This window comes from Cydia pomonella, chromosome 16, assembly GCF_033807575.1.
Source record: "Cydia pomonella isolate Wapato2018A chromosome 16, ilCydPomo1, whole genome shotgun sequence".
In the NCBI taxonomy this organism is placed as follows: domain Eukaryota; kingdom Metazoa; phylum Arthropoda; class Insecta; order Lepidoptera; family Tortricidae; genus Cydia; species Cydia pomonella.
This window is the reverse complement of record NC_084718.1, coordinates 1,478,100-1,504,389: the sequence shown is the minus strand read 5'-3', so window position 1 is coordinate 1,504,389 and position 26,290 is coordinate 1,478,100. Positions and strand designations below refer to the sequence as shown.

Here is a 26,290-nt window from a genome sequence, read left to right as displayed (position 1 = left end):
CGGTCGAGGAAATTGATTCTTTAGCAGTTTACGGTTCACTTTACATTGGACAACTCTTAGCATAATTATGTAAAACGAATTTACTTGAACCGCAAACTGCTAACCAATCAATTTCCTGGACCGTACAATACCTACGTAAAATAATAAAATAACCTAAAAATAAAAACAATTTAAATTATTAGGGTCTCTCAGCAGTTACTGGGGGGGGGGGGGGGGGGGCGAAATTCAGAATTAAACTTCTATTAACCTCCTTAAGTCCTACGGACGCGAAGTCGCTGCCCAAATGACAATCAACATTCGTTGTCTAGCGATTAAAACGTAAAAAGTTGTTAATATATACACGACATACCTAATAACATTGTAATACGTAAAAAGTAGTCGTCTACCCTACACAACAAAAGGTTTAAACATTCCAGTGTGTAGTTATGTAACGGTTTGCTGTAGACACCAGCACGCAACTCGTATCCCCAAGCGTACCATCCAACTCACGGCTACGTCTTCAGTTTTCTGGGATAAAAAATGGTCCTGACAATTGGGTCAGTTAAATTTTTCTTGTCTCCTGGACTACTTTTAAAATCCTGGTTTTATGGCATTTAACCCTTTGAATGCCAAGCCTATCCCGCGGGCGCGTCATCTTGAACCTTGTCGTAATGGACGATGGTTGAGGTATCAAGCTGAAGAGGCGCGCATCTTTGGTGGTCAAAAGGGGTTATTCGCGGACCGTCTAGAACGCAAAATGACTAGTGTAATATTTTACCTACATCGGTTATAGTCTACCGCTCTAACGGACTAGAACGCAAAATGCCCACATAATTTTTTCCGTTTTATCTTAACTTTATAGCGATGTCGACGAGCCCCGCTTCCGCGGGGCTCCTATAGGGAGCGTGCATGAACTGTAGGAGGCAGCACAGGAGCTGTCAGATTTTTGGCGCGAAGCGTAAATGTGATGTTTATTGTTCCGATGTAGCCCAAAAGATGGCAGAACCTACTATGCACAAGAAAACACTTGACGTGTAAATGTGCATGTTTATGGTTCAGATTCAGACCACAAGATGGCAGACCCTCCAACGCGCACGGTCCCTATTCTGTACTGTTTGGCCTTCGGCCATTTGAAGATACCTAACAAACCTAACCTACCTATATAAAATGTTGTGGTCATTTTGCGTTCTAGACCGTTTGCGATGTAGACTAATAGCGATATAGACAAAATATTACAGTAGTCATTTTACGTTCTAGACCATCCGCGAATGACCGGTTGCAACATGTTTTCTAACAAACTGTGCTACTGTTGTCCCCTGGCTAACGGGACAGACATAACAGTAAGAAATACTTGATCCATCCAATACATTCGGGTACGTACGGGTACGTTTAGTGGCGCTGCACCTGCCTAACATGTTTTAATAACACTTGATAATCTAGTTACCGCATATAATAATGAGTACGTAGTGTACGTACAGCATCATCCAGTCCAGCTATCCAAAATACATTTATGATATCGTCAGGAGACAACCAAAACTCGGTAACTGCAAATAAAACGACCTTGTGTTGATACTAGCATGGTTCAATATTGCTTTCAACTTTTGGTAGTAAAGTAATTAGTGAGTTTTGGTTGTCATCTAACGATATTTGGTAGTAGTAGATGCAATGTACTTGTACTCACCGCCTGGTCCTTCTCCTCGGTGCCCTTGTTGGTGGCCCGCAGCTCTGCCTGCAGGCGTCCACCCGCGACGACAGTTGTACTCACCGCCTGGTCCTTCTCCTCGGTGCCCTTGTTGGTGGCCCGCAGCTCTGCCTGCAGGCGTCCACCCGCGACGACAGTTGTACTCACCGCCTGGTCCTTCTCCTCGGTGCCCTTGTTGGTGGCCCGCAGCTCTGCCTGCAGGCGTCCACCCGCGACGACAGTTGTACTCACCGCCTGGTCCTTCTCCTCGGTGCCCTTGTTGGTGGCCCGCAGCTCTGCCTGCAGGCGTCCACCCGCGACGACAGTTGTACTCACCGCCTGGTCCTTCTCCTCGGTGCCCTTGTTGGTGGCCCGCAGCTCTGCCTGCAGTGCGTCCACCCGCGACGACAGTTGTACTCACCGCCTGGTCCTTCTCCTCGGTGCCCTTGTTGGTGGCCCGCAGCTCTGCCTGCAGTGCGTCCACCCGCGACGACAGTTGTACTCACCGCCTGGTCCTTCTCCTCGGTGCCCTTGTTGGTGGCCCGCAGCTCTGCCTGCAGGCGTCCACCCGCGACGACAGTTGTACTCACCGCCTGGTCCTTCTCCTCGGTGCCCTTGTTGGTGGCCCGCAGCTCTGCCTGCAGTGCGTCCACCCGCGACGACAGTTGTACTCACCGCCTGGTCCTTCTCCTCGGTGCCCTTGTTGGTGGCCCGCAGCTCTGCCTGCAGTGCGTCCACCCGCGACGACAGTTGTACTCACCGCCTGGTCCTTCTCCTCGGTGCCCTTGTTGGTGGCCCGCAGCTCTGCCTGCAGTGCGTCCACCCGCGACGACATTTCCTGCCTCGCATCGCGCAGGGCAGATAATTCTGGACTCGTCACTAACACTCTAAGATTGGTTATTTCGCGGGCTAACTCCGTTTTGTGGGATTCGATCTCCGTCTGAAACAAAATACTAACTATTAATTGGCTGAATCACCTTTTTTTGTCTGCAAAATTTGACCTATTTTGACTAAAGGTGATTAATTTTTTTTTTGTTATTATGTGGGTGAATCAACTTTTTTTGTTTTGTTACCCTGTCCCGTTGTCCAAGGGACAACAGTGGCACAGTTTGTTTGAAGAGACGTTGTATGCCGTTCTATAAACATGCGTAGTTGTTAAGACCTATCTTAACAAGTTTAGGTATTAGAATACCTAAATACCTACTTACCTAATCTAGATAGATTAAGTCTCTCTATCGTCGGTAGGTGGCACCACCTATGAAATGTACCTAATTAAGGTGACATCTACCGAAACCTTGTGTACTTGCTATCTAAGCTTAGCCATATCAATGTATGCAATAGTTCATAAACAATCCATAGTGTGGCGCTGTACGCGACTATATAAGCTTCTACATGTGTGTAGATTAAATCACTTTTCTCAACTAGCCTTCTGTTAACATTAAATATAAATATTGTAATTCTCTGCTTTGGTATTCGGTCTCCATCACCTCCAACGCTGAACATATGGTGACCCCTAGTTTAAATCGCGGTTAATCTCAGTATTCACAAGCGAATCGCTAGTAAATTTAGTATAATTTGCAAGCCGGTACGTCGAGGAATCGCCGCGTTTCCTGATTTAGGCCAGGAGAGCAACGTTACCACGTAGGCAGCGACCGCGTGGGGCTCCGCCGACCTGAAGAAGCTAAAGAGGTGACTAGGAGGCGACCACACCACTCGATCGAGCGGCCTGAGCCAACGCGAAAGGCGCCGACCGAGCCACCAAAGCGGAACCACGTGCGTGGCACGCGGCCCGCAGCAGGGAACGACGACCGCAACTACCAAAGGGACCACGTGGGTGGTACCACATCCAAGGCAGAAGGAGTGCCCAAGCGAGGGCAATCACCAAGTAACACCACGCGCACGAGCTTCAATCGAGAAGGCAAGTGAGCTGGCAATTCCTAACCTATTTACCTAATCTCCCTACCAAATTTAATTGTAATCGTTTAATCTCCCTACCAATTGTAAATTGTAATCGTTTTCTTAATCATGAGTAATGACACAGAAAAATCCAAAATAACTCTAGGGGAGTTAGAAATTAAACAGTTAAAATGTAAACGAGGTGTCTATAAGCGAAAATTAACTATATTTAAGAAATTCATAGAAAATATCGACACAAGCGCATTGACGGCCGAAATAATTTTAGACGTAAGCTTAAGACTAGATCAATTACCAAAGTTATACCATGATTTCTCTGAGACACAGGACCGGATCGAGACACTGTGCAGCGAGGAAGGTGACATCGAGGCCCAAGAGGCCGAACGTGAGTCTTTCGAGGACACATTTTACCGACTTAGCGCTAAGGGCAAGCTGCTGGCGAAAGTAAATACCGAATCACCACCAATTGACCATAGTCCGCAAGCCCCGCAGCAGCAAACCCTCGGTGAGTCGATAAAATATCCCGAAATTAGCCTCCCTAGCTTTGATGGAGACCTAACGCAGTGGCTGCAGTTTCGAGACACATTTGATGCTCTAGTCAATCAAGCTAGCTTGGCACCGATCGTAAAATATAAATACCTACGCAGTTGTTTACGAGACGGTGCACTCGAGGTAATTAGTTCGCTCGATTTCTCCGAGGAAGGGTACACGCTCGCATGGCAGATGCTTTGTGAACGTTATAACAATCCTAAACGTTTAGTTTCCAACCACATGCGAGCCTTGTTCGACGTGGAACCGGTACCGTCAACTCCTTCGGGTCTTAGAGGTCTGTGCGATAATATTTCCAAACATTTGAGATCTTTACGTTCATTAAATGTACCTACCGAAAATTGGGATCTCGCAATTATTCACTTACTAGTTAAAAAGTTAGACAGCCGATTGCAATCAAAGTGGGAGAATAGTGTTGATTTGAGAAAATTGCCTTCGTTGCAGGATTTCAAAAACTTTCTAAAGAACCGAGCTGACCGGCTGGAAGCGACCAGCCCAGCAGTACCATCGGACGCACCCAGCACTTCCAAGAAGGCCATGGTAACCACGTCCGAACCTATTAAGGTAACCTCAAAACAGTTTAAATCCAACCAGTGCCCGTATTGTTCGAGTACACATTATATTAATCAGTGTCCAAAGTTTATTGCATTAAACGTTATCGCGCGAATCCGAGCCGTGAATAAATTACGATTATGCTTTAATTGTTTGTCCGGAACGCATGTCTTAACAAACTGCAGGGCCAGTACTTGTCGAGTATGTAAGGGCAAGCATCATACGTTACTACACAAACCAAATACCAACACTCATGTAGGTAGTAACCCCATACCAACGCGATTACCAATATCAACATTAATCGACGAACAACCGAGTTCTAGTCAAATCGAGACTACCCTGTCGAATAACACTATAATCGAAAAACAAATAAACAATGCGCGAAATAGATCAGTTTTCCTCACAACAGCCCAAGTGCTCGTTAGGGATAAGCATAACAATGTGCATAAACTAAAAGCATTTTTAGACAATGGCTCCCAAGAAAATTTCATTACCCAAAATGCGGCAAAAAGGTTAAAATTAAATAAGGAACAAAATGCCTTAAACGTCATAGGTTTCAATGAAAAAGTGTCTAGCGTCGTAGAATCGTGTGACGTAACATTCCATTCCTTAGACGGTAACTTTACAACGAATTTGTTCTGTTTTATTACGCCTACAATTTGTACTACCAATATCGAAATACCAAACGTGCAACGTTGGCACATTCCGTCGCGTTATAAGTTAGCTGATGACGAGTTTAACTTAGCTCAAGATATAGATTTGCTTATCGGTGGGGAGATATTCTTCGATTTACTACTTACCGGTAAATATTCGCTCGGGCCCGGATTACCGGTTCTGAGGCGCTCGCGACTGGGATGGTTAGTCACGGGTCCCGTACATAAAAAATCCGAGTCTGCTATTCAATGTAAAATTACAGTTGAAACGCAATTAAAAAAGTTTTGGGAAATAGAGGAGGGTTCCGCACCAAATTTACCTTATGATGAAAAACAATGTGAGGATATATTTCTGAAAACTCACACTCACAACTCTGAAGGTAATTTTGAAATTGAACTTCCATTAAAGCAACCACCTACCAAACTAGGTCGATCTAGGCACATAGCATATCGGAGGTTCAAAACTTTAGAAACCAAGTTCGAGCGGAACCCCGAATTTAAAGATAAATATGTGAATTTCATGCGCGAGTTCGAACAAGCTGGCCATATGATTAAATTACGAGATAATTATGATGGCCCATGTAATTTTCTACCCCACCAAGCGATTTTTCGCGACTCCCCCTCTACCCCTATTCGCATTGTTTTTGACTGCTCATGCCGCACCGATAACGGCGTTTCTTTGAATGATATCCAGTACAAAGGCTCAATAAAACAGGACGAACTCATAAATATACTTCTACGGTTCCGAAAGTACCAATATGTTATTAATGCCGACATACAAAAAATGTACAGATGTATTTATGTGAAACCAAATCAACAATACCTACAATGCATATTTTGGCGGGAAAATACTCACCAACGACTCCAAATTTATATGCTGACCACATTAAGTTTCGGCTTAAAGTCAGCACCACATATAGCAACCAGATGTTTGTTACAATTGTCAAACGAGAACCAACACACGTTTCCAGCAGCTGCAGAGGCCATAGCGAACCAGTTCTACATGGACGATTTTATCGCCGGCGGCGACGACGAGAATCAGGTAGCTGAAACTGCAACACAGGTGAACGAGATCCTGCAGGGCGCCAACTTCACGCTGCGGAAATGGAAGTCCAACTCCGAAGCTGTCATAAATCGGGTGAGCGGAACACACACACACCAAAACACATCTGCAATCGAATTTGGAGATAAAACACATAAGGTTCTAGGCTTAGCGTGGTCTAGTGACACAGATAAGCTTATGTATACTATTAAAGAAAACCAAATTTCACACCCAATCACCAAAAGAAAGGTACTAGGGGTAATTTCGTCCATTTTCGACCCCCTAGGCTTGACGGGACCAGTAATTGTAGTAGCCAAAATATTTATCCAAAAATTATTTAAGGCTCAATTAGATTGAGATACCGAATTAACACAAGACCTGATTCAAGAATGGAACACATTCTATCGAGACTTGTTTTTATTAAACCAATTGAAAATTTCGAGATGTACAGTCATACCTAATTATGTAACGATACAAATTCATGGGTTCTGTGATAGTAGTATTAAAGCTTATGGCGCTGCTATATATATACGGTCGAGCGATAGGGTAGGAAACATTCAAGTTCACCTACTTTACTCAAAATCCAAAATTGCCCCAATTACGTCCCAGACTATTCCAAATTTGGAACTTTGTTCAAGTCTACTACTCGCGACACATGTAGACAAAGTAAAACGAGCGTTAAAATGTGACATTTCCAGAATCAACCTGTGGTCAGATTCAAAAATAACATTATGTTGGATTAAAAATAGTAACCTTAAATTAACTTGTTTTGTTAGTAACAGAGTCACAAAAATATTGTCACTTACAAACAAGCACGACTGGTCCTGGGTCCGCTCGGAGGATAACCCCGCCGACCTTTTGTCCCGAGGAGTAGCACCAGGCAAGCTGGAAAACAACCAGTTATGGTGGTCCGGGCCGGCGTGGTTAACTCAAAGTTCGGACACATGGCCGACCCAGGATTCTGAGTCACTGGATCATGCACCCGAAGCCAAGAGCGACGTCGATGTAACACTCACCTTGGCTATTAACACAAAATCTAACGATACGATACAATATCTTTTCCACAGGTGGTCAAGCGATAAAACACTTATTCATGTATTAGCATACATACTTCGATTTATATATAACACAAAAAATAAAACACGCACAATTAATCCAAATAGAAAGTTAACAGGACCATTGTCCGTAGACGAGTTAAAAAAATCGGATCACACATTAATTAGACATGCACAAATGCAATCATTCCCACACGAATATAAATTGTTGCAAAACAACAAACCGGTTCTTAACAAATCAAAAATATTATCTTTACACCCATTCATGAAGGACGGACTCATTCGCGTAGGCGGACGAATCGCTCTTTCACATTATGCATATGAAAAAAAACACCCTTTAATATTAAGTCACGAACACACGCTTACCAAACTACTGATGGCAAACGCACACATACGTACTTTGCACGCTGGCCCTCAGTTATTACTCTCAACTATTCGCGAGCGCATCTGGCCAACAAAGGGTAGAATGTTAGCCTCGAAAATTGTAAATAAATGCGTTCCGTGTTTTAGAGCAAATCCAAAGACTACTAACCCTATAATGGGAAACTTACCCCCCTCGAGGGTAAACCCGTCTCCCCCATTTGCTATCACTGGTATAGATTATGGAGGACCTTATAACATTAGAGATAGGACAGGACGTGGTTACAAGGTCTATAAGTGCTATATAGCAGTATTTATTTGTTTTGCAACAAAGGCAATTCATCTCGAATTAATTACAGGGCTCGAGTCGGCTAATTTCCTGGCGGCGCTGCGACGTTTCATAGCCAGGAGAGGTAAACCGAAGGAGTTGGTGAGTGACAATTCAACAACATTTCACGGGGCTAGTAACGAGCTGAAAGATTTACAAAAATACCTACAGGACAGCTCGAGCGAACTAGTATCTCATTGCGCAGACGAGGGCATAAAATGGAGTTTCATTCCTGTCTATACACCTCATATGGGGTCCCTATGGGAATCTAGTATAAAACTTACCAAATACCATTTAAAAAGAGTGTTAGGATTATCTTTGTTAACTTATGAACAATTTGTAACTATCCTACATCAGGTAGAATCAATTGTAAATTCAAGGCCATTGTGTCCCTTACCTAGTTCAAATCCTGACTATCCTGTCCTCACGCCAGCTCACTTTTTAATTGGAAAAGCACCAAATTCACTTCCTGACGAAGACTATAACCATGTACCAAAAAACCGATTAACTCACTATCAACTTTTGCAACAAATCACCCAGGACTTCTGGCGGCGCTGGTCACGTGACTACATCGGAACGCTGCAGGAACGCACGAAATGGAGGAGCGCGCGCGGCCCAAGCCTCGCAGCCGGCACCGTCGTCCTGGTACGAGAGGAACGCCTGCCCCCCTGCCGGTGGAGGCTGGGCAAGATCGTCGCGACGCAGCCGGGGCGGGATGGCGTCACCAGGGTAGCCATCATCCGAACCACCAGAGGAGACATCCAACGCGCGTTCAATAACATTTGTCCATTACCTACTTCGGGTCAAGTTATATAAATAGTAAATACCTACCAACCTAATGTAACATTCAAACAATTATAATTAAGTACCTAATAAGTATGATTAAGTACCTTAAATACCTTACTTACCTAATACCTATGTATAGAATTAGAATACCTACTCCCTATTTAAAATAAAAAACATGTCCTATTGTTGTTTCATTTATAAGAATGGGCACAGCTCTAATTTTAATGTAAGTTATTACCTAACTATAATCCATAACAAAGAACTCTGCCCATACTTACTAATAGGTAAATACATATGTACAAAGCCTATTCTTTGAAATACCTAATGTTACGCATAAAACATTAACTATTTCAAGGGGTGGCAAAATGTTAAGACCTATCTTAACAAGTTTAGGTATTAGAATACCTAAATACCTACTTACCTAATCTAGATAGATTAAGTCTCTCTATCGTCGGTAGGTGGCACCACCTATGAAATGTACCTAATTAAGGTGACATCTACCGAAACCTTGTGTACTTGCTATCTAAGCTTAGCCATATCAATGTATGCAATAGTTCATAAACAATCCATAGTGTGGCGCTGTACGCGACTATATAAGCTTCTACATGTGTGTAGATTAAATCACTTTTCTCAACTAGCCTTCTGTTAACATTAAATATAAATATTGTAATTCTCTGCTTTGGTATTCGGTCTCCATCACCTCCAACGCTGAACGCAAGTTTGATACATTTAAGTACCATAAAATCAGTATTTCAATGAACTTTTGTCCCCTGGACCATGGCAACGAGTGACGCTAAAAAGTTGATTCTCCCATGTAAAAACAGATAAACAAGCTACGTAATGCAATATTTTTTAATCATGATTTGATATGTTATAGCGTATTTAAGAGCAGTGATCCAGGGGACAAAGCTGTCCCATACTTTTGTATGAAAATAAGGGTTCGTCCACCGGGTCATCCAATTTTTTTAAATTTTTTTTTTTCTTTTTTTTATTTCTGCCGGATCTGGCATATATATTAAGGATCTTGTTTTATTTTGAGTATCTTAAAACTTACAAAAAATTTACTAATAATGATTAAGGGCAATTCTTGCAAAAGACAAGAAAAAGTTGATTCACCCAAAAAAATTAAAGGTAACAGCAATATTGTCTTCCCGTCTATCCCAATCACTCAGTCGGCATTTCTATTTTTTATTTTTATTTATTAGTCACACAAAACAGATAACATTTGTAGTTTACAGGTTTTGGTTGGGAATGCTATCCAAAGCATGTATACTCAATATGAAAGGCATACTTGAAGAGCGCAAACTACAAATAACTACACTAAATTACGCAATAAAATACAGTTAAACAATTTTAGGCAAAAAACATAATTCGCATAAATAGAACGCGAGCCAGGAACAGATTTCCATTACTAATCGCCTCCCGGCTGAAAACTCGTGTAGTGGTTAACGGTTAAGTATGATGAACCCTCGAGGACGTCAGACCACCGTCAAGCTACCGCTCTGTTGGTGGGTTGAGGAATGGCAGCCTCCGAAACACGTAAAACAAAAAAAAATATTGTCATCGCCTCCCGTTTGATACTTTGTCAAATGATAGTTCAGATGATATTGTTAATTTAAAAATTGTCAGCCGGTTATATCGTGGTGGTAAGACCATCAGCTGGTCGCATGAACATGTAAAAAATAAGCGCTATACCTTTTTATGATAGCAATAACAAATCATGAAACTTTGCATGTAACATTTCATCAGGCGTTAACGCCTGAAAAGCCATCAACGGATTTCGCAATTTACACATTACGCATACTTTGCCGCAGATAAAGTGGTAAGGCGCATATTTTTTACGTTCATTTTACAGCTGACGGTCTTTCCACCGCGATACAACCGGCTGACGGTTTTATTAATTTAAAACAGCATCTAAACTATCACCTGACGACCGGTTTGGCCTAGTGGGTAGTGACCCTGCCTACGAAGCTGATGGTCCCGGGTTCAAATCCTGGTCATTTATTCGTGTGATGAGCATGGATATTTGTTCCTGAGTCATGGGTGTTTTCTATGTATTTAAGTATTTTTATATTATATATATCGTTGTCTAAGTACCCTCAACACAAGCCTTATTGAGCTTACTGTGGGACTTAGTCAATTTGTGTAATAATGTCGTACCTATAATATTTTATTTTATTATTATCTGACAAAGTATTAGCCGGGAGGCGAGGACTGACGAAATATGCTCCTGGCTCGCGGTCTAAAAGAAGAGAGGAAAAATAAAAGCAAAGAACTAAAATACATTAAAGGAAAATCAGAAAGAGACACACATATAAGATAATATAAACCTAACGTAATGGTGATCGATGGCAATGAACTTGTATAACCTGTTTTCAAAAGATTGCATTGACTTGAAAGTATCATATGCTTGGATACCATGTCGTCGTACTGACGTCACATTCTTTCGTTTCGTGTTATTTCTATACACCTTGTAGATCATGTATTTGGAGCACGGGACCTGAAACGGGGGCTATTGGATGTAACAAGGTAGGTGTAACAACTGACCAGGGCATCGTTGATGGGCCTCTGTGTGTGCGCCTGCGCGGCCAGCCGGTGCTGCAGCTCGGCGACGGCGCCGCTCTGGACGCCCAGCAGCTCCTTGGCGCGGAGCAGCTCCACGCCGGCATCATGCTTCAGTCTGACAGTCAAAATATAATTGGTTAGTATAGTTGTTAGCCGTGTAGCTGGCCCCCAACGGCTTATCCTTTGTCTGTTGTTAACTAAAACCGCGCGTGCCACTACCTGCAAAAAAAAGGGTCGTATAATTCTAATAGGCACCTGAGCGCGGGCTCGTCTAACGCTCAAAAAACCAGTGTAGGTGCGCTCTCCGATAACGCGCCTTTGTTCCGCATATCGAGGACACATTTTAGGCTGGTTCTGTAGCGTTCCACTCGCCGGCACTCAGTAACCGTATAGGGACCACACGAGAAATCACAAATTATTTTTCCATTTGTTCATTTTGAATCTTATTTCAGTTAACATAGGAGTTCTATTTCAATAACCGCATAAAGTTACCCGGCCCTTTTTTTGCACGTATGTGGCACGCGCGGTTTTAGTTAACAATAGACAAAGGATAAGCCGTTGGGGGCCAGCTACAAAGCTAACAACTATACATACACTGTGGACTGGTAAAACCCGACAGATTTTAACCACGCATTTCTGAGGTCATAAGAAGTAAAATTTGTTATATGAATTTTGCTCAAATTTAAAATATTTTTTTCCGTTTTCTACATATGACGTGTTATTTCTTTTTACATCTTGGCAAAAACACGAATGTGCAGATAATAAATTGCGAGTTTTCTTTAAAATTTTGATGTCTGTCTGTAGCTATATCTAAATCAAGTCATATAGCGTCGCAGCCAAAAGTTATTACAGAAACAAATTTTCACAAGAATTGTCATTATCTATACAAACAAGACTGATTTCAGAAAATTTTGGGTGACATTTTAGTCTCTAATTGCGGTCCAGAATACACTTTTAAAATCTGTGAGATTTTATCAGACCATCGTGTATAATAAATAAATAATAAATAAATAATAAATAAATATTATAGGACATTATTACACAAATTGACTAAGTCCCACAGTAAGCTCAATAAGGCTTGTGTTGAGGGTACTTAGACAACGATATATATAATATATAAATATTTATGAATACTTAAATACATAGAAAACACCCATGACTCAGGAACAAATATCCATGCTCATCACACGAATAAATGCCCTTACCAGGATTTGAACCCGGGACCATCAGCTTCGTAGGCAGGGTCACTACCCACTAGGCCAAACCGGTCGTCAAAATATAGTGCATAGTGTATATAGGTGTATAGAGGAAGAAAAAGTGGAAGGCCTTTGTTTGGCAATAAGGCTCGATAAATAAATAATGACCTTCTAAGCTCAGCCAGTTCGGTCCTGAGGGCATGGCACTGCTCCGTCTTGGCGTCCAGCTCGCGCTGCGCGTGCGCCTTGCTGTGGGCCAGCAGCGCCTGCGCGTCGGCCGCTCTGGTTCTCTCCACTTCCAGCTTGGACTTGAGGAGGGAGACCTCCCCGCGGAGCCGCTCCGAATTCTCCTGCTGTAAGTTTATGTAAATGTTAATGAGTGTTCTAGGATGGGATCAAAGACAATTTTTTTTTTTTTTTTTTTAATTATTAAAAACTGATCGGCGATTGGCTCTAGTCACACCTGATGGAAAGTGAAAACAGGGCCTAAGATGGAGCTCACCGATTCAGTAGTAGCCTATTCACTCTTGCTTTAAAGAGACCGAGGTCATATTTATCAGGGAATACAGAGGGCGGGAGCGCATTCCATTCTTTAATATAGGTGGATTGTCAAAGAAAACTTTGTAGTCACAGTAAATTTAACTTTCGACACACGATTATAACTTTTAGAACGCCATTTGAATTTGATCTTTATTCTTTCACTGATGTGTGTTTTTGTTAAATATGAAAAAGTGGCGCCATCTAATAGATCAAAGACCAAAGGTATTTTTTTTTTTTTTTTTTTATTCATTTTAATTAACACAGTATAACAGTTAAAACTAAAGCACTGTGAAATTACATATTGAACCTAGACAATCTAGACATGTATAATTGGAAAGAGTTGACATGAAACATCAAAATACTAATTAGAATACAGGTGACACTTATAACACAGAGGAGGGACGAATATCCATCATCTCGCTGAACTGACGTATGGCGGCATCATTTCGAGCGATGGTGTCCATTCCATACCTTTAGCCGATGCCCGGTAAGATGGCGACACTTTTTGATATCCAAAGTTGATTCAATGTATACTATTGTTTCATTGTTACCAACCTTACTTATTCCACAAGTTTAAAATTGGAGTTTTAGTGACAATTGTTCAGATGTATTATAATTTGAGATAATCGCGATTTTTAAAAAATGCGTATAATTTGTGCATTCAAAAAATCGTACGTAATTAATTCATAAAATTATATTAAAAGTAAATTAAATGTTCAATATTTGACCTCTGCCTGAAGCAGTTTGGCACTCGGCTCGTCCTGCCCCGAGGGCATGAGTTGGCGTTCGAGCGTAGCGAGGCGTGCTTTGTGCTGCATTTCACGCTGTTGCAGCTCCAGCTCGGATTGCATCGCGCTCTCTAGGCGCTTCTTTAGGATCTGGATCATGTTTGAGTCTTGGTTCTGAAAAGAAAGATAAAAATAAATTGACAATAGTTGAAGACGGCATACGTAATTTCATAATTTTTAAGGTTATAATACTACTACTACTACTGGCCTTAGCGTCTATTTCAGAAGATCTATAGTGCAATGTCCGCAAAACATCTTTTTTGGTGACTGAAAAGATCGATGCGAGAGCGGCATACTCTGCCACAGAGCTGGCAAGGGAAGTTTGCGACGGACTGTGACGTTTCGCTACGGTGCCTTTTTTCCCTTTTGTCTGCTAGTGCCGCAAACCAGGCCTCGTCGCAGAACTTGCGACCATCTCCAACGCACTTGCGCCACTCCGTTCGCTTCTCCGCAAGCTTCTTCCAGTTTCGGTTATAATAGTAGTAGTAGTAAAACACTTTATTGTACAAAAAGAAACATAAAACAGGAAAGAACACACATCATTAGTACAAAGGCGAACTTATCCCTTTCAGGGGTAATCGGGTAAAGAGCCGCTTATTAAATTTTATTAGATAATTTAACATCCCGATGACCCGCGTCCAACACGTAGTACATTGGCCCCAAATAACTTTTGACGCTTTGTCAACTTGACAGAGTTGAATTTAAGCTGGCTGACGACCGATCTGGCCTAGTGGGTAGTGACCCTGCCTACGACGCTGATGGTCCCGGGTTCAAATCCTGGTAAGGGCATTTATTCGTGTGATGAGCATGGATATTTGTTCCTGAGTCATGGGTGTTTTCTATGTATTTAAGTATTTATAAATATTTATATATTATATATATCATTGTCTAAGTACCCTCAACACAAGCCTTATTGAGCTTACTGTGGGACTTAGTCAATTTGTGTAATAATGTCCTATAATATTTATTTATTTATTTATTTTATAAACGATTCAATGGCTTATATTGAAAATGTTTGTTAAAGAGAAGAAAGGTAGATTCAATATTAGATGAAATATCCTTTAACGTGAAAGGGTTTTCTTGAACGTGTACATTTCGTTATTTAATAATAATTATTATTATTTATGTTAGCTTTGATTATTACTTTTGAATACATTTGTAGCATGTAGGCACTAACTCTTAAACTTAAGTACTTGCAATACTAACAATTTTATGGACCCAGTCTGAAAAAAATATATTGAAATTGAAATGAACAAGTATATATTAGGTGCTTGAAAGATGCCCGACTAGAGAAAGGGTAAAAATGAAATAATAAACGTACAATAGGGGAAAAATCGACAAACCTGCAAGGTCTCCGCGCTCTCCTTGTGTGTGAGCAGTAACAACTGCAAGCGTCCGCAGTTGTCCTTCTCTGCCTGCAGGCGGAGCTTGGCCGCCTGCCAGTCCTGCACCAGCTTATCACGTATTCTGAAACAATGCGTTTTATTTTGAAACCAGAGTTTTTTGGCCAGCAAATACTGAAGGAAGAAGCTAGAAAGAATACATTTAATTTATAAAAATGGCTACTACTGAAATTCATTAATTGTATAAGATGTGAACTGAAGATGTGAACTTGTGTGACCCAAAAATGCCAATGAAAACTAATGGCAAGGTATATAAAACTGCCGTTAGGCCAGTTCTACTATACGGTAGTGAAACGTGGGCTACGAAGCAAATACACGAGCAAAAACTACACACTACTGAAATGCGTATGCTTCGTTGGGCAGGAGGAGTTACCCTTAAAGATACAGTCCGAAATGAATACATTCGGGGCACCTTCAACGTGGCACCAGTTACCGAGAAGCTGAAGGAATCCAGACTAAGGTTCGGACATGTGATGCGTAGACCCGAAAATCGCGTAGTGAAGAAGTGCCTCCATGGCTGCTGCAAAGGGAGGAAGGGGCAGGCCAGCAACTACCTGGCTGACGAATGTCCGAAGAGATATGAAGGCGTTGGGCCTGTCCAGTGACGACGCTTATCAGCGATCAAAGTGGCGCCTCAAGATTAGGAAAGCCGACCCCGCGTAACGGGATGAGGCGAGGATAAAGAAGAAGATGTGAACTCCAAGATTTTTTTTTATCTCAATTTGACATGGCGCTGTACGGCGCTATATGTTCTATGGTAAATGACCATATAGAACTGAAATGAATTGTCAAACGACTTTACAACACTTTTTCCTACTTGTCATTTTACATATCTGGAGGCACGGTAGTGTCCCCGCCAAGACAAGCAAAGCGAAGCGTAAGGGCACTATCCAATACTTGGACATTGTGAAACAGGCTTGACACATACACCGTGTTTTTATTGAATTCCGTTAACTTCGGAATATCGGTAAGTACGTTTAAGTAAACTAAATGGCATAGTTAATTTAAAAACAAAATTCTGTTTTGCTATTTTTTATTTATTTTTATTTTTATAAAAAGTAATTAAATGTTGCGTTGTTGTAACACGGGCATTACCTTTAACTCAACCAAACAATTGAAAACTGTGTCTTATCAATGTCATTGCGATCATCAATCGTCCGATATAATACTTTACGTTTAGAGGCAAATGTATGAACTCGTACTGAACCGTAATCAATACGTAAACAGGCCCTAAGGCAAGTGTACACGTTCGTAAGGGCCTTATAAGATAAAAATTGAATATTGATTATCTCCGAAATGTCTTTGAGAAAGTTACTTAATTTAAACTCAGGGATGCCTTGAAATTAATGGAAATAAAAAAAAAACACGGTGTATAATACAATCGCTCTTTGATTTCACTCGAAGCAATTTGCGTCTCAGAGAAACACAAAACGAAGTGGTCTCACCTGTTGAGTTCCGTGATAAGTGCCTCCTTATCCTTCAGCCTCGCTTCTAGATTGTTGACCTGCATCACCAGCTTATCGTTCTCAGACTTGAGACGGTTCATGCGGTCTGAAGACGTTGAGTGAATCGAGCTTGATGATCTAAAAAAAAAAGTAAAATAAAATTAAATAAACAAATCATCAATTCACAAGTTCAGTTGTAGAAATTGGGCACTCATTTAATGTAAACCTTTATAGGTACTAAATGGATTGATTTCAAATGGGTAAGAACTTCATTTAATTCATTGCACTATGTAACGAATATTATTCAAATAAATGCATGTTTCGTTATTTCAACTAAATAACGAAACAAACATACATATATATCGTTGTCTAAGTACCCTCAACAGAAGCCTTATTGAGCTTACTGTGGGACTTAGTCAATTTGTGTAATAATGTCCTATAATATTTATTTATTTATTTATTCAACTGTATTGCATTAAATTATTTTTTATGTTATGACGCCCATGATTATTAAACTAGAGTCTTTGTGAGCTGTACACCGCTTGAATCCACCAAAACAGAATCGATAAAAAAATCTATTTAATCCTTGAACGTGCTCACAAACTTTCACGAGACGATTCTCGTGAAAGTTTGAGAAGAAGAGTTGAGAAATGACCTGTAGACTAGAACGTCCGGACATACGAATTTTTTTTGTCCAAGCTGAAATAGAGACCTCCGCTAACGCTGGTCAATAAAAAATCTAAATTTAACGCATATACAAAAAAAAAAAAAAAAAACAACAGGTTGCACTCCGGGAGTGCCGGCAGAAGTGAAAACTTGAATATTAACATTGTGCATTTTTGATATTTTGGAATAGTTAGGGAATAATTTTGCACGAATTGCTTTAATTATTAGTATAAAAGTACTATCATTTATGTGGTAAAATACAATATTCATTTATTGCGCTATCGTACACAAACATGACAACTTATATTACATTAAAAATTTAACACTTCAGAACTATTACAATTCATTGACATTGTAACAGTTCTTCGATCAGGTCACGTGTCCGTCTTACGAATTTTCAATCTGACGAATCCGTCGGTCACGTGACCTGACGCGAGTTTAACATTTTTTCCCCATCACAAAAAGTGCACAGCGCCGCTAGAGAAGTTTTCACTACAAAAATGCTTACTTTGAAGAATTCAAAGCGAGTCTTGGAATGTCTTCGTGTTCGTCGCTACTCCCTGATAGAATCTGAAACAAGGAAATTATCACTAATGACGTTATTCATAACCGCTTGTCAAGTCTAAAAAGCCCTCGGTCATCGTCGGTCCTTATCTGTCATTTGGACATTTGTGTTTGTTAGAAAGGGACATAATTTGCGTTGAATTGAACTAATAAGTGAGAACCTGTAATTGGCTCTGTAATTCTATTGGAAGTTCTAGATATATATAGCGCTGTTGGTTTTCCATATACTAAAAAAAAAAAAAAAAAAAAAAAAAAAAAAAAAAAAAAAAAAAAAAAAAAAAAAAAAAAAAAAAAAAAAAAAAAAAAAAAAAAAAAAAAAAAAAATTCAACTAGTATTCAATTTGACAGTATATGGTTGTCACAAGTAGTGTAGTATTTGGAGAAGCGGTGAATGAGCTGTTGGCACGGACAGTCACCTGCTCCATGATGTCCTGGTCCAGCCGGTGCGAGTAGTCCAGCTGGTCCCGGAGCGCGCGCTCCAGCTCGGCGGTGGGCGAGCTGTTGGCACGGACAGTCACCTGCTCCATGATGTCCTGGTCCAGCCGGTGCGAGTAGTCCAGCTGGTCCCGGAGCGCGCGCTCCAGCTCGGCGGTGGGCGAGCTGTTGGCACGGACAGTCACCTGCTCCATGATGTCCTGGTCCAGCCGGTGCGAGTAGTCCAGCTGGTCCCGGAGCGCGCGCTCCAGCTCGGCGGTGGGCGAGCTGTTGGCACGGACAGTCACCTGCTCCATGATGTCCTGGTCCAGCCGGTGCGAGTAGTCCAGCTGGTTCCGGAGCGCGCGCTCCAGCTCGGCGGTGGGCGAGCTGTTGGCACGGACAGTCACCTGCTCCATGATGTCCTGGTCCAGCCGGTGCGAGTAGTCCAGCTGGTCCCGGAGCGCGCGCTCCAGCTCGGCGGTGGGCGAGCTGTTGGCACGGACAGTCACCTGCTCCATGATGTCCTGGTCCAGCCGGTGCGAGTAGTCCAGCTGGTCCCGGAGCGCGCGCTCCAGCTCGGCGGTGGGCGAGCTGTTGGCACGGACAGTCACCTGCTCCATGATGTCCTGGTCCAGCCGGTGCGAGTAGTCCAGCTGGTCCCGGAGCGCGCGCTCCAGCTCGGCGGTGGGCGAGCTGTTGGCACGGACAGTCACCTGCTCCATGATGTCCTGGTCCAGCCGGTGCGAGTAGTCCAGCTGGTCCCGGAGCGCGCGCTCCAGCTCGGCGGTGGGCGAGCTGTTGGCACGGACAGTCACCTGCTCCATGATGTCCTGGTCCAGCCGGTGCGAGTAGTCCAGCTGGTCCCGGAGCGCGCGCTCCAGCTCGGCGGTGGGCGAGCTGTTGGCACGGACAGTCACCTGCTCCATGATGTCCTGGTCCAGCCGGTGCGAGTATTCCAGCTGGTCCCGGAGCGCGCGCTCCAGCTCGGCGGTGGGCGAGCTGTTGGCACGGACAGTCACCTGCTCCATGATGTCCTGGTCCAGCCGGTGCGAGTAGTCCAGCTGGTCCCGGAGCGCGCGCTCCAGCTCGGCGGTGGGCGAGCTGTTGGCACGGACAGTCACCTGCTCCATGATGTCCTGGTCCAGCCGGTGCGAGTAGTCCAGCTGGTCCCGGAGCGCGCGCTCCAGCTCGGCGGTGGGCGAGCTGTTGGCACGGACAGTCACCTGCTCCATGATGTCCTGGTCCAGCCGGTGCGTGTAGTCCAGCTGGTCCCGGAGCGCGCGCTCCAGCTCGGCGGTGGGCGAGCTGTTGGCACGGACAGTCACCTGCTCCATGATGTCCTGGTCCAGCCGGTGCGAGTATTCTAGCTGGTCCCGGAGCGCGCGCTCCAGCTCGGCGGTGGGCGAGCTGTTGGCACGGACAGTCACCTGCTCCATGATGTCCTGGTCCAGCCGGTGCGAGTAGTCCAGCTGGTCCCGGAGCGCGCGCTCCAGCTCGGCGGTGGGCGAGCTGTTGGCACGGACAGTCACCTGCTCCATGATGTCCTGGTCCAGCCGGTGCGAGTAGTCCAGCTGGTCCCGGAGCGCGCGCTCCAGCTCGGCGGTGGGCGAGCTGTTGGCACGGACAGTCACCTGCTCCATGATGTCCTGGTCCAGCCGGTGCGAGTAGTCCAGCTGGTCCCGGAGCGCGCGCTCCAGCTCGGCGGTGGGCGAGCTGTTGGCACGGACAGTCACCTGCTCCATGATGTCCTGGTCCAGCCGGTGCGAGTAGTCCAGCTGGTCCCGGAGCGCGCGCTCCAGCTCGGCGGTGGGCGAGCTGTTGACACGGACAGTCACCTGCTCCATGATGTCCTGGTCCAGCCGGTGCGAGTAGTCCAGCTGGTCCCGGAGCGCGCGCTCCAGCTCGGCGGTGGGCGAGCTGTTGGCACGGACAGTCACCTGCTCCATGATGTCCTGGTCCAGCCGGTGCGAGTAGTCCAGCTGGTCCCGGAGCGCGCGCTCCAGCTCGGCGGTGGGCGAGCTGTTGGCACGGACAGTCACCTGCTCCATGATGTCCTGGTCCAGCCGGTGCGAGTAGTCCAGCTGGTCCCGGAGCGCGCGCTCCAGCTCGGCGGTGGGCGAGCTGTTGGCACGGACAGTCACCTGCTCCATGATGTCCTGGTCCAGCCGGTGCGAGTAGTCCAGCTGGTCCCGGAGCGCGCGCTCCAGCTCGGCGGTGGGCGAGCTGTTGGCACGGACAGTCACCTGCTCCATGATGTCCTGGTCCAGCCGGTGCGAGTATTCCAGCTGGTCCCGGAGCGCGCGCTCCAGCTCGGCGGTGGGCGAGCTGTTGGCACGGACAGTCACCTGCTCCATGATGTCCTGGTCCAGCCGGTGCGAGTAGTCCAGCTGGTCCCGGAGCGCGCGCTCCAGCTCGGCGGTGGGCGAGCTGTTGGCACGGACAGTCACCTGCTCCATGATGTCCTGGTCCAGCCGGTGCGAGTAGTCCAGCTGGTCCCGGAGCGCGCGCTCCAGCTCGGCGGTGGGCGAGCTGTTGGCACGGACAGTCACCTGCTCCATGATGTCCTGGTCCAGCCGGTGCGAGTAGTCCAGCTGGTCCCGGAGCGCGCGCTCCAGCTCGGCGGTGGGCGAGCTGTTGGCACGGACAGTCACCTGCTCCATGATGTCCTGGTCCAGCCGGTGCGAGTAGTCCAGCTGGTCCCGGAGCGCGCGCTCCAGCTCGGCGGTGGGCGAGCTGTTGGCACGGACAGTCACCTGCTCCATGATGTCCTGGTCCAGCCGGTGCGAGTAGTCCAGCTGGTCCCGGAGCGCGCGCTCCAGCTCGGCGGTGGGCGAGCTGTTGGCACGGACAGTCACCTGCTCCATGATGTCCTGGTCCAGCCGGTGCGAGTAGTCCAGCTGGTCCCGGAGCGCGCGCTCCAGCTCGGCGGTGGGCGAGCTGTTGGCACGGACAGTCACCTGCTCCATGATGTCCTGGTCCAGCCGGTGCGAGTATTCCAGCTGGTCCCGGAGCGCGCGCTCCAGCTCGGCGGTGGGCGAGCTGTTGGCACGGACAGTCACCTGCTCCATGATGTCCTGGTCCAGCCGGTGCGAGTAGTCCAGCTGGTCCCGGAGCGCGCGCTCCAGCTCGGCGGTGGGAGAGCTGTTGGCACGGACAGTCACCTGCTCCATGATGTCCTGGTCCAGCCGGTGCGAGTAGTCCAGCTGGTCCCGGAGCGCGCGCTCCAGCTCGGCGGTGGGCGAGCTGTTGGCACGGACAGTCACCTGCTCCATGATGTCCTGGTCCAGCCGGTGCGAGTAGTCCAGCTGGTCCCGGAGCGCGCGCTCCAGCTCGGCGGTGGGCGAGCTGTTGGCACGGACAGTCACCTGCTCCATGATGTCCTGGTCCAGCCGGTGCGAGTAGTCCAGCTGGTCCCGGAGCGCGCGCTCCAGCTCGGCGGTGGGCGAGCTGTTGGCACGGACAGTCACCTGCTCCATGATGTCCTGGTCCAGCCGGTGCGAGTAGTCCAGCTGGTCCCGGAGCGCGCGCTCCAGCTCGGCGGTGGGCGAGCTGTTGGCACGGACAGTCACCTGCTCCATGATGTCCTGGTCCAGCCGGTGCGAGTAGTCCAGCTGGTCCCGGAGCGCGCGCTCCAGCTCGGCGGTGGGCGAGCTGTTGGCACGGACAGTCACCTGCTCCATGATGTCCTGGTCCAGCCGGTGCGAGTAGTCCAGCTGGTCCCGGAGCGCGCGCTCCAGCTCGGCGGTGGGCGAGCTGTTGGCACGGACAGTCACCTGCTCCATGATGTCCTGGTCCAGCCGGTGCGAGTAGTCCAGCTGGTCCCGGAGCGCGCGCTCCAGCTCGGCGGTGGGCGAGCTGTTGGCACGGACAGTCACCTGCTCCATGATGTCCTGGTCCAGCCGGTGCGAGTAGTCCAGCTGGTCCCGGAGCGCGCGCTCCAGCTCGGCGGTGGGCGAGCTGTTGGCACGGACAGTCACCTGCTCCATGATGTCCTGGTCCAGCCGGTGCGAGTAGTCCAGCTGGTCCCGGAGCGCGCGCTCCAGCTCGGCGGTGGGCGAGCGCGTGCCGCTGACGACCAGCGCGCGCTGCTCGGGCGAGCATTGTTGGCCAGTTTCGCGAAGTCTAAACGAATTATATTTACATTGTGGCGTTATTAAACTATCCATCAAATTTTAAATTACTTTTTTAATACAGTTGCTCAAAAAGTGCTACATTACATAGCTGTTTAGCGTGCGGAAAGTTGTATTTCGCGAACTAGTGCTTTTTACTTTTCCACTTGTTCCAATTCATGACCTTTGAAAGTCGTAATCAACATAAAAACCTACTGTTAATGTAAAAATAATAAATATAAACATATTTCATATTTTATTACTTACCTCTTCATCATTATAATACGTTTATTTTTTAATATTAAATATTCAAAAACCGTTCTTAATAAGTTGTCTGAATGGAACGGAATAGCTGCCGAAACGCCTGTCAAAGCAGAGGCGTTTTCTTACTGCAAGAATGTTTTATGTTTCCAAAGGCAACATTCGATATTGTTTTCATAAAATTGAAATATACGATACAAAAATAATCGTTAATAACGATACTTAGGTAATAATAGTATAATATTTTATATTTACAATTGTTTCTGTCTTATAGAACATGCATAAAAAAGTACTTGTTGTTTTTCTTATTTTTTCGCAACTGTATTAAAAAACGTCGTTAGATACACGTGCAGAATTACTTACTTACTTTCCGCACTAGCATCGAAATGTACTATTTCCGCCGTATTTCCAAAATGCTAACAAATAGTTCTGCAGATTTATAATACCTAATATTATGTTGATACAGATATATAGTAGCGCAGAATGTAATATAATTTAAATTTAGTTTTATTCGTTTAGGGCAATTTATTCTTACCTGTCTACTAGATCTCTTAGATCTTGGATCTCCGCCTCCAATTCCTGGCATCTTTCAGTTTTCTCATGCAATTTCATCTTCAGCTCCGAAATGTCAGATTCTTCGCGTATTCTGCAACAATGGGAACATTAAACATCTGTCACGCAACTCAAGGGTTCACGAATATTATAATATAAGGTATTATAAATGATTTATTTATACTATAAATTTACCCAATTCAAAGCTTTTTTCCAAAATTAAACAGTTCGTATAATATCGAGTAATCCCATACGTTTTTTGTCAAGTTCTTAAATTCGTCCCATTCTGCTTTGGTCACCCATTCTCCGTTCGTCACTTTCGTCGGTAATCTTTGTCATCTTTGGTCATATTTATTGTTTGTCTTTTTCTTGTTCCGGTTCAATCCGTTTCACTTTTAAAAGAGGTATGGGCATTGTGAATGTCATCTCGCTCTGTGTGGTAGGGCACAGCACAGCGGATGTCATTCCAGGTCTAGAACATAGCCCAACTGGGGAAGTACCTCCACCTTACAGAAAACAGCAGCCAAATAACACTAGACCCTACTCATGGTGTTGTGTTCCTGCCGGCGAGTAAGGTTGCCAGAGCTAACGAAGGGCGGGAAGGTGTTAGGGTCGGCAACGCGCATGTAACTCCTTTGGAGTTGCAGGCGTACATAGGCTAAGGAGACTGCTTACCATCAGCCGTATGCTTGTTTGCCACCGACGTTCTATAAAAAAAAACTCACCTCCCCTCGAGCGCCTGCAGCCGCGCGGCCAGCCGCTCCCTGTCCGCGCGCGCGGCCTCCGCCTGCCGCCGGAACTCGTCTCCGTCGGCTGCCTGCTTAGTGGCTTGGGACAGACTGTTTCTGAGCTCTGTCACGTCTAGCTTGGCTTTGGCTAGCTCGAACGCCTGTCAGATAAATCATGCATGTTAAACTAATCAAGATAATCTATCTATTTTCAGCAGTGGCAGCATGGTACCATTTTTATCACTTGTCCCTACACCCGTCACTTTCGCGCTTTCATACTTGTTAGAACGTGACAGGCATGGTGACAAATGATAAAGAGCCAACCATCTTAGCCCTACAGGTAGATATAGCTACAGGCCTCTACACCGAAATAATAAATTTAATGATAATTATATCGCTTTAAGCTTGCCTTTGTGTTTGTAGGGTTTTATATGACGAGAACCGTGGATTCTCAGTCCCTGGATTATTTTCGTATGGAAAACCAGTCCCGGGGGGTAATTGTTTGGTCTGGGATGCCAACAGGTCTCAAGTTAAAACATTTTTAAATTAAGGTGGTTCTCCTTATGCGAATTTCATAAAATTTTATTGGTAGATTTTATCTTAATACGTCGACTTTTTGCGTTTTAAACCTTAATATTTAAGTTGTACTTTTTCATTGATTAAAACTTTCACGATTTATACGCATTGGGACTTAATCGCGTATTGAGTTTTAGATTTACCTCCTACGTTTAATAGTACGTATCCGTTTCCGTATTCCGATTTAAGGTTCAAACTAGATTACACTTTCAGGAAACGTTACTTGTCTTCAAATGAATCATCAAAGCTGGATTAATTGGAATATATTTGGATTTTTTGGGAAAACCTTGTAGATTGGTGCGGCCTGGAAAAGGGTTAACACGCTACCATTATACCTACAGGATATTATAACCCTTTGTATGCCCTTGTCAAAAATGTACTACTAAAATAATAACCTTGAAATGATAAATTACAGTTCAGATTCCTTTTGACATATACGGGACAAGTCATACGAAAGGATAACACACAACTTTTCAAAATCATCGAAGAATCTTTGAAGAAATAAATATAGCTTTTAATAATATATGTTATAAATTATACACGCAATAACCGACATCCATAATAAAAAGACAAAACTGTGAAAATTAACGCTCATCTTTATATTACAATTGAACCATCCTACACCAGAAGTTGGCGTTTAATCGCCGACATTTTTGGCACCGAACCAAACTTGAAGAATTACTGTCCAGAATCAATGCACTCTGCGGTACTACAATCAAGCAGAAATAAAAGTCGAATATTTATCTTAAAACTCATTACATACTTAAATAAATATAATACATAAATATTATAGGACATTATTACACAAATTGACTAAGTCCCACAGTAAGCTCAATAAGGCTTGTGTTGAGGGTACTTAGACAACGATAATCATAATCATAATCATAATATTTATTGATAATATAAATTACATGTCACATTTTATACAGTATATAAAGATTGTAGATTTGTATTTTAACTACATAATGTATCTTATAACTAAGTTCCTAATTTAAAGAACTCCTTATGGTCGTAGAACGCCTGCTCGACTAACCAAGTTTTTAATTTGTGTTTAAATACTGCTACGCTTTTAGTAACTACTATTGAATCCGGGAGACAATTGTATACTTTTGGGCCCAATATGTGAACGAGCTTGTCCGACTTGGCCAGCTTGTAAGGCACGGGCGCGAGCCTGCGGCAGGCGCGGCCGCAGCGCGCGGGGGTAGCGGCGCGGGGCCGCACGAGCCAAGGCTGGGACGCTGTCCGCTTGTGAGCGCGCGTATATTGCCGCTTGGAAGATTAGTAACGACGGCAGGGTTAGGATGCCTAAGGCTTTGAAATGCGGTTTCGCCGATTCGGTTTGTGCGATTCGGACTATAGCCCGTACGGCACGCTTCTGCAACCGAAAGACACGCTCCCAATCCGCGGCACGGGCCCACAGCTCGGTCCCGTACTGCAGGTGTGCGTGCACCGATGCAAAATAACACGCTCTCAGCATATCGCGAGGCAATAGCCGAGCCAGACGTTTTAGTGCGAAGCAGGCCGCTGACAACTTATTACACACCTTATCAATATGTGCCGCCCAAGTCAGTCCCCTGTCCA

At 44.9% G+C, this 26,290-nt stretch overlaps 2 protein-coding genes across 13 annotated transcripts in view; one reads left to right on the top strand and one right to left on the bottom strand.

The window, feature by feature from the left end:
• Positions 1-26,290, bottom strand: part of LOC133526605 (centromere protein F-like) — a 144,751-nt gene that overhangs the window by 17,072 nt on the left and 101,389 nt on the right. Inside the window, exons 26-35 of the mRNA XM_061863296.1 lie at positions 24,131-24,294; positions 23,389-23,499; positions 18,483-22,605; positions 18,011-18,072; positions 16,837-16,974; positions 15,332-15,455; positions 13,929-14,102; positions 12,829-13,013; positions 11,447-11,579; positions 2,421-2,600 (exon numbers count right to left, since the gene is read on the bottom strand). Coding sequence (XP_061719280.1) covers positions 2,421-2,600; positions 11,447-11,579; positions 12,829-13,013; positions 13,929-14,102; positions 15,332-15,455; positions 16,837-16,974; positions 18,011-18,072; positions 18,483-22,605; positions 23,389-23,499; positions 24,131-24,294 — 5,394 coding nt within the window. The remainder of the gene's footprint in view (positions 1-2,420; positions 2,601-11,446; positions 11,580-12,828; positions 13,014-13,928; positions 14,103-15,331; positions 15,456-16,836; positions 16,975-18,010; positions 18,073-18,482; positions 22,606-23,388; positions 23,500-24,130; positions 24,295-26,290) is intronic.
• Positions 2,685-9,576, top strand: LOC133526204 (uncharacterized). 12 transcript variants are annotated; one of them, XR_009800705.1, is made up of 4 exons: positions 2,685-4,687; positions 6,303-6,466; positions 8,145-8,215; positions 8,654-9,576. XR_009800705.1 is itself a non-coding variant. In XM_061862719.1 (4 exons), the coding sequence occupies exons 1-3, from the start codon at positions 3,882-3,884 to the stop codon at positions 8,187-8,189; spliced, it is 2,022 nt and encodes a 673-aa protein (XP_061718703.1). In that variant the 5' UTR covers positions 2,699-3,881; the 3' UTR covers positions 8,190-8,198; positions 8,654-9,576. The 12 variants fall into 12 exon arrangements, 6 of the variants coding, with proteins under 6 accessions (XP_061718705.1, XP_061718703.1, XP_061718702.1 ...); XM_061862719.1 differs by having other exon boundaries at positions 2,699-3,959; positions 4,568-6,466; positions 8,145-8,198; XM_061862718.1 differs by having other exon boundaries at positions 3,271-3,959; positions 4,568-6,466.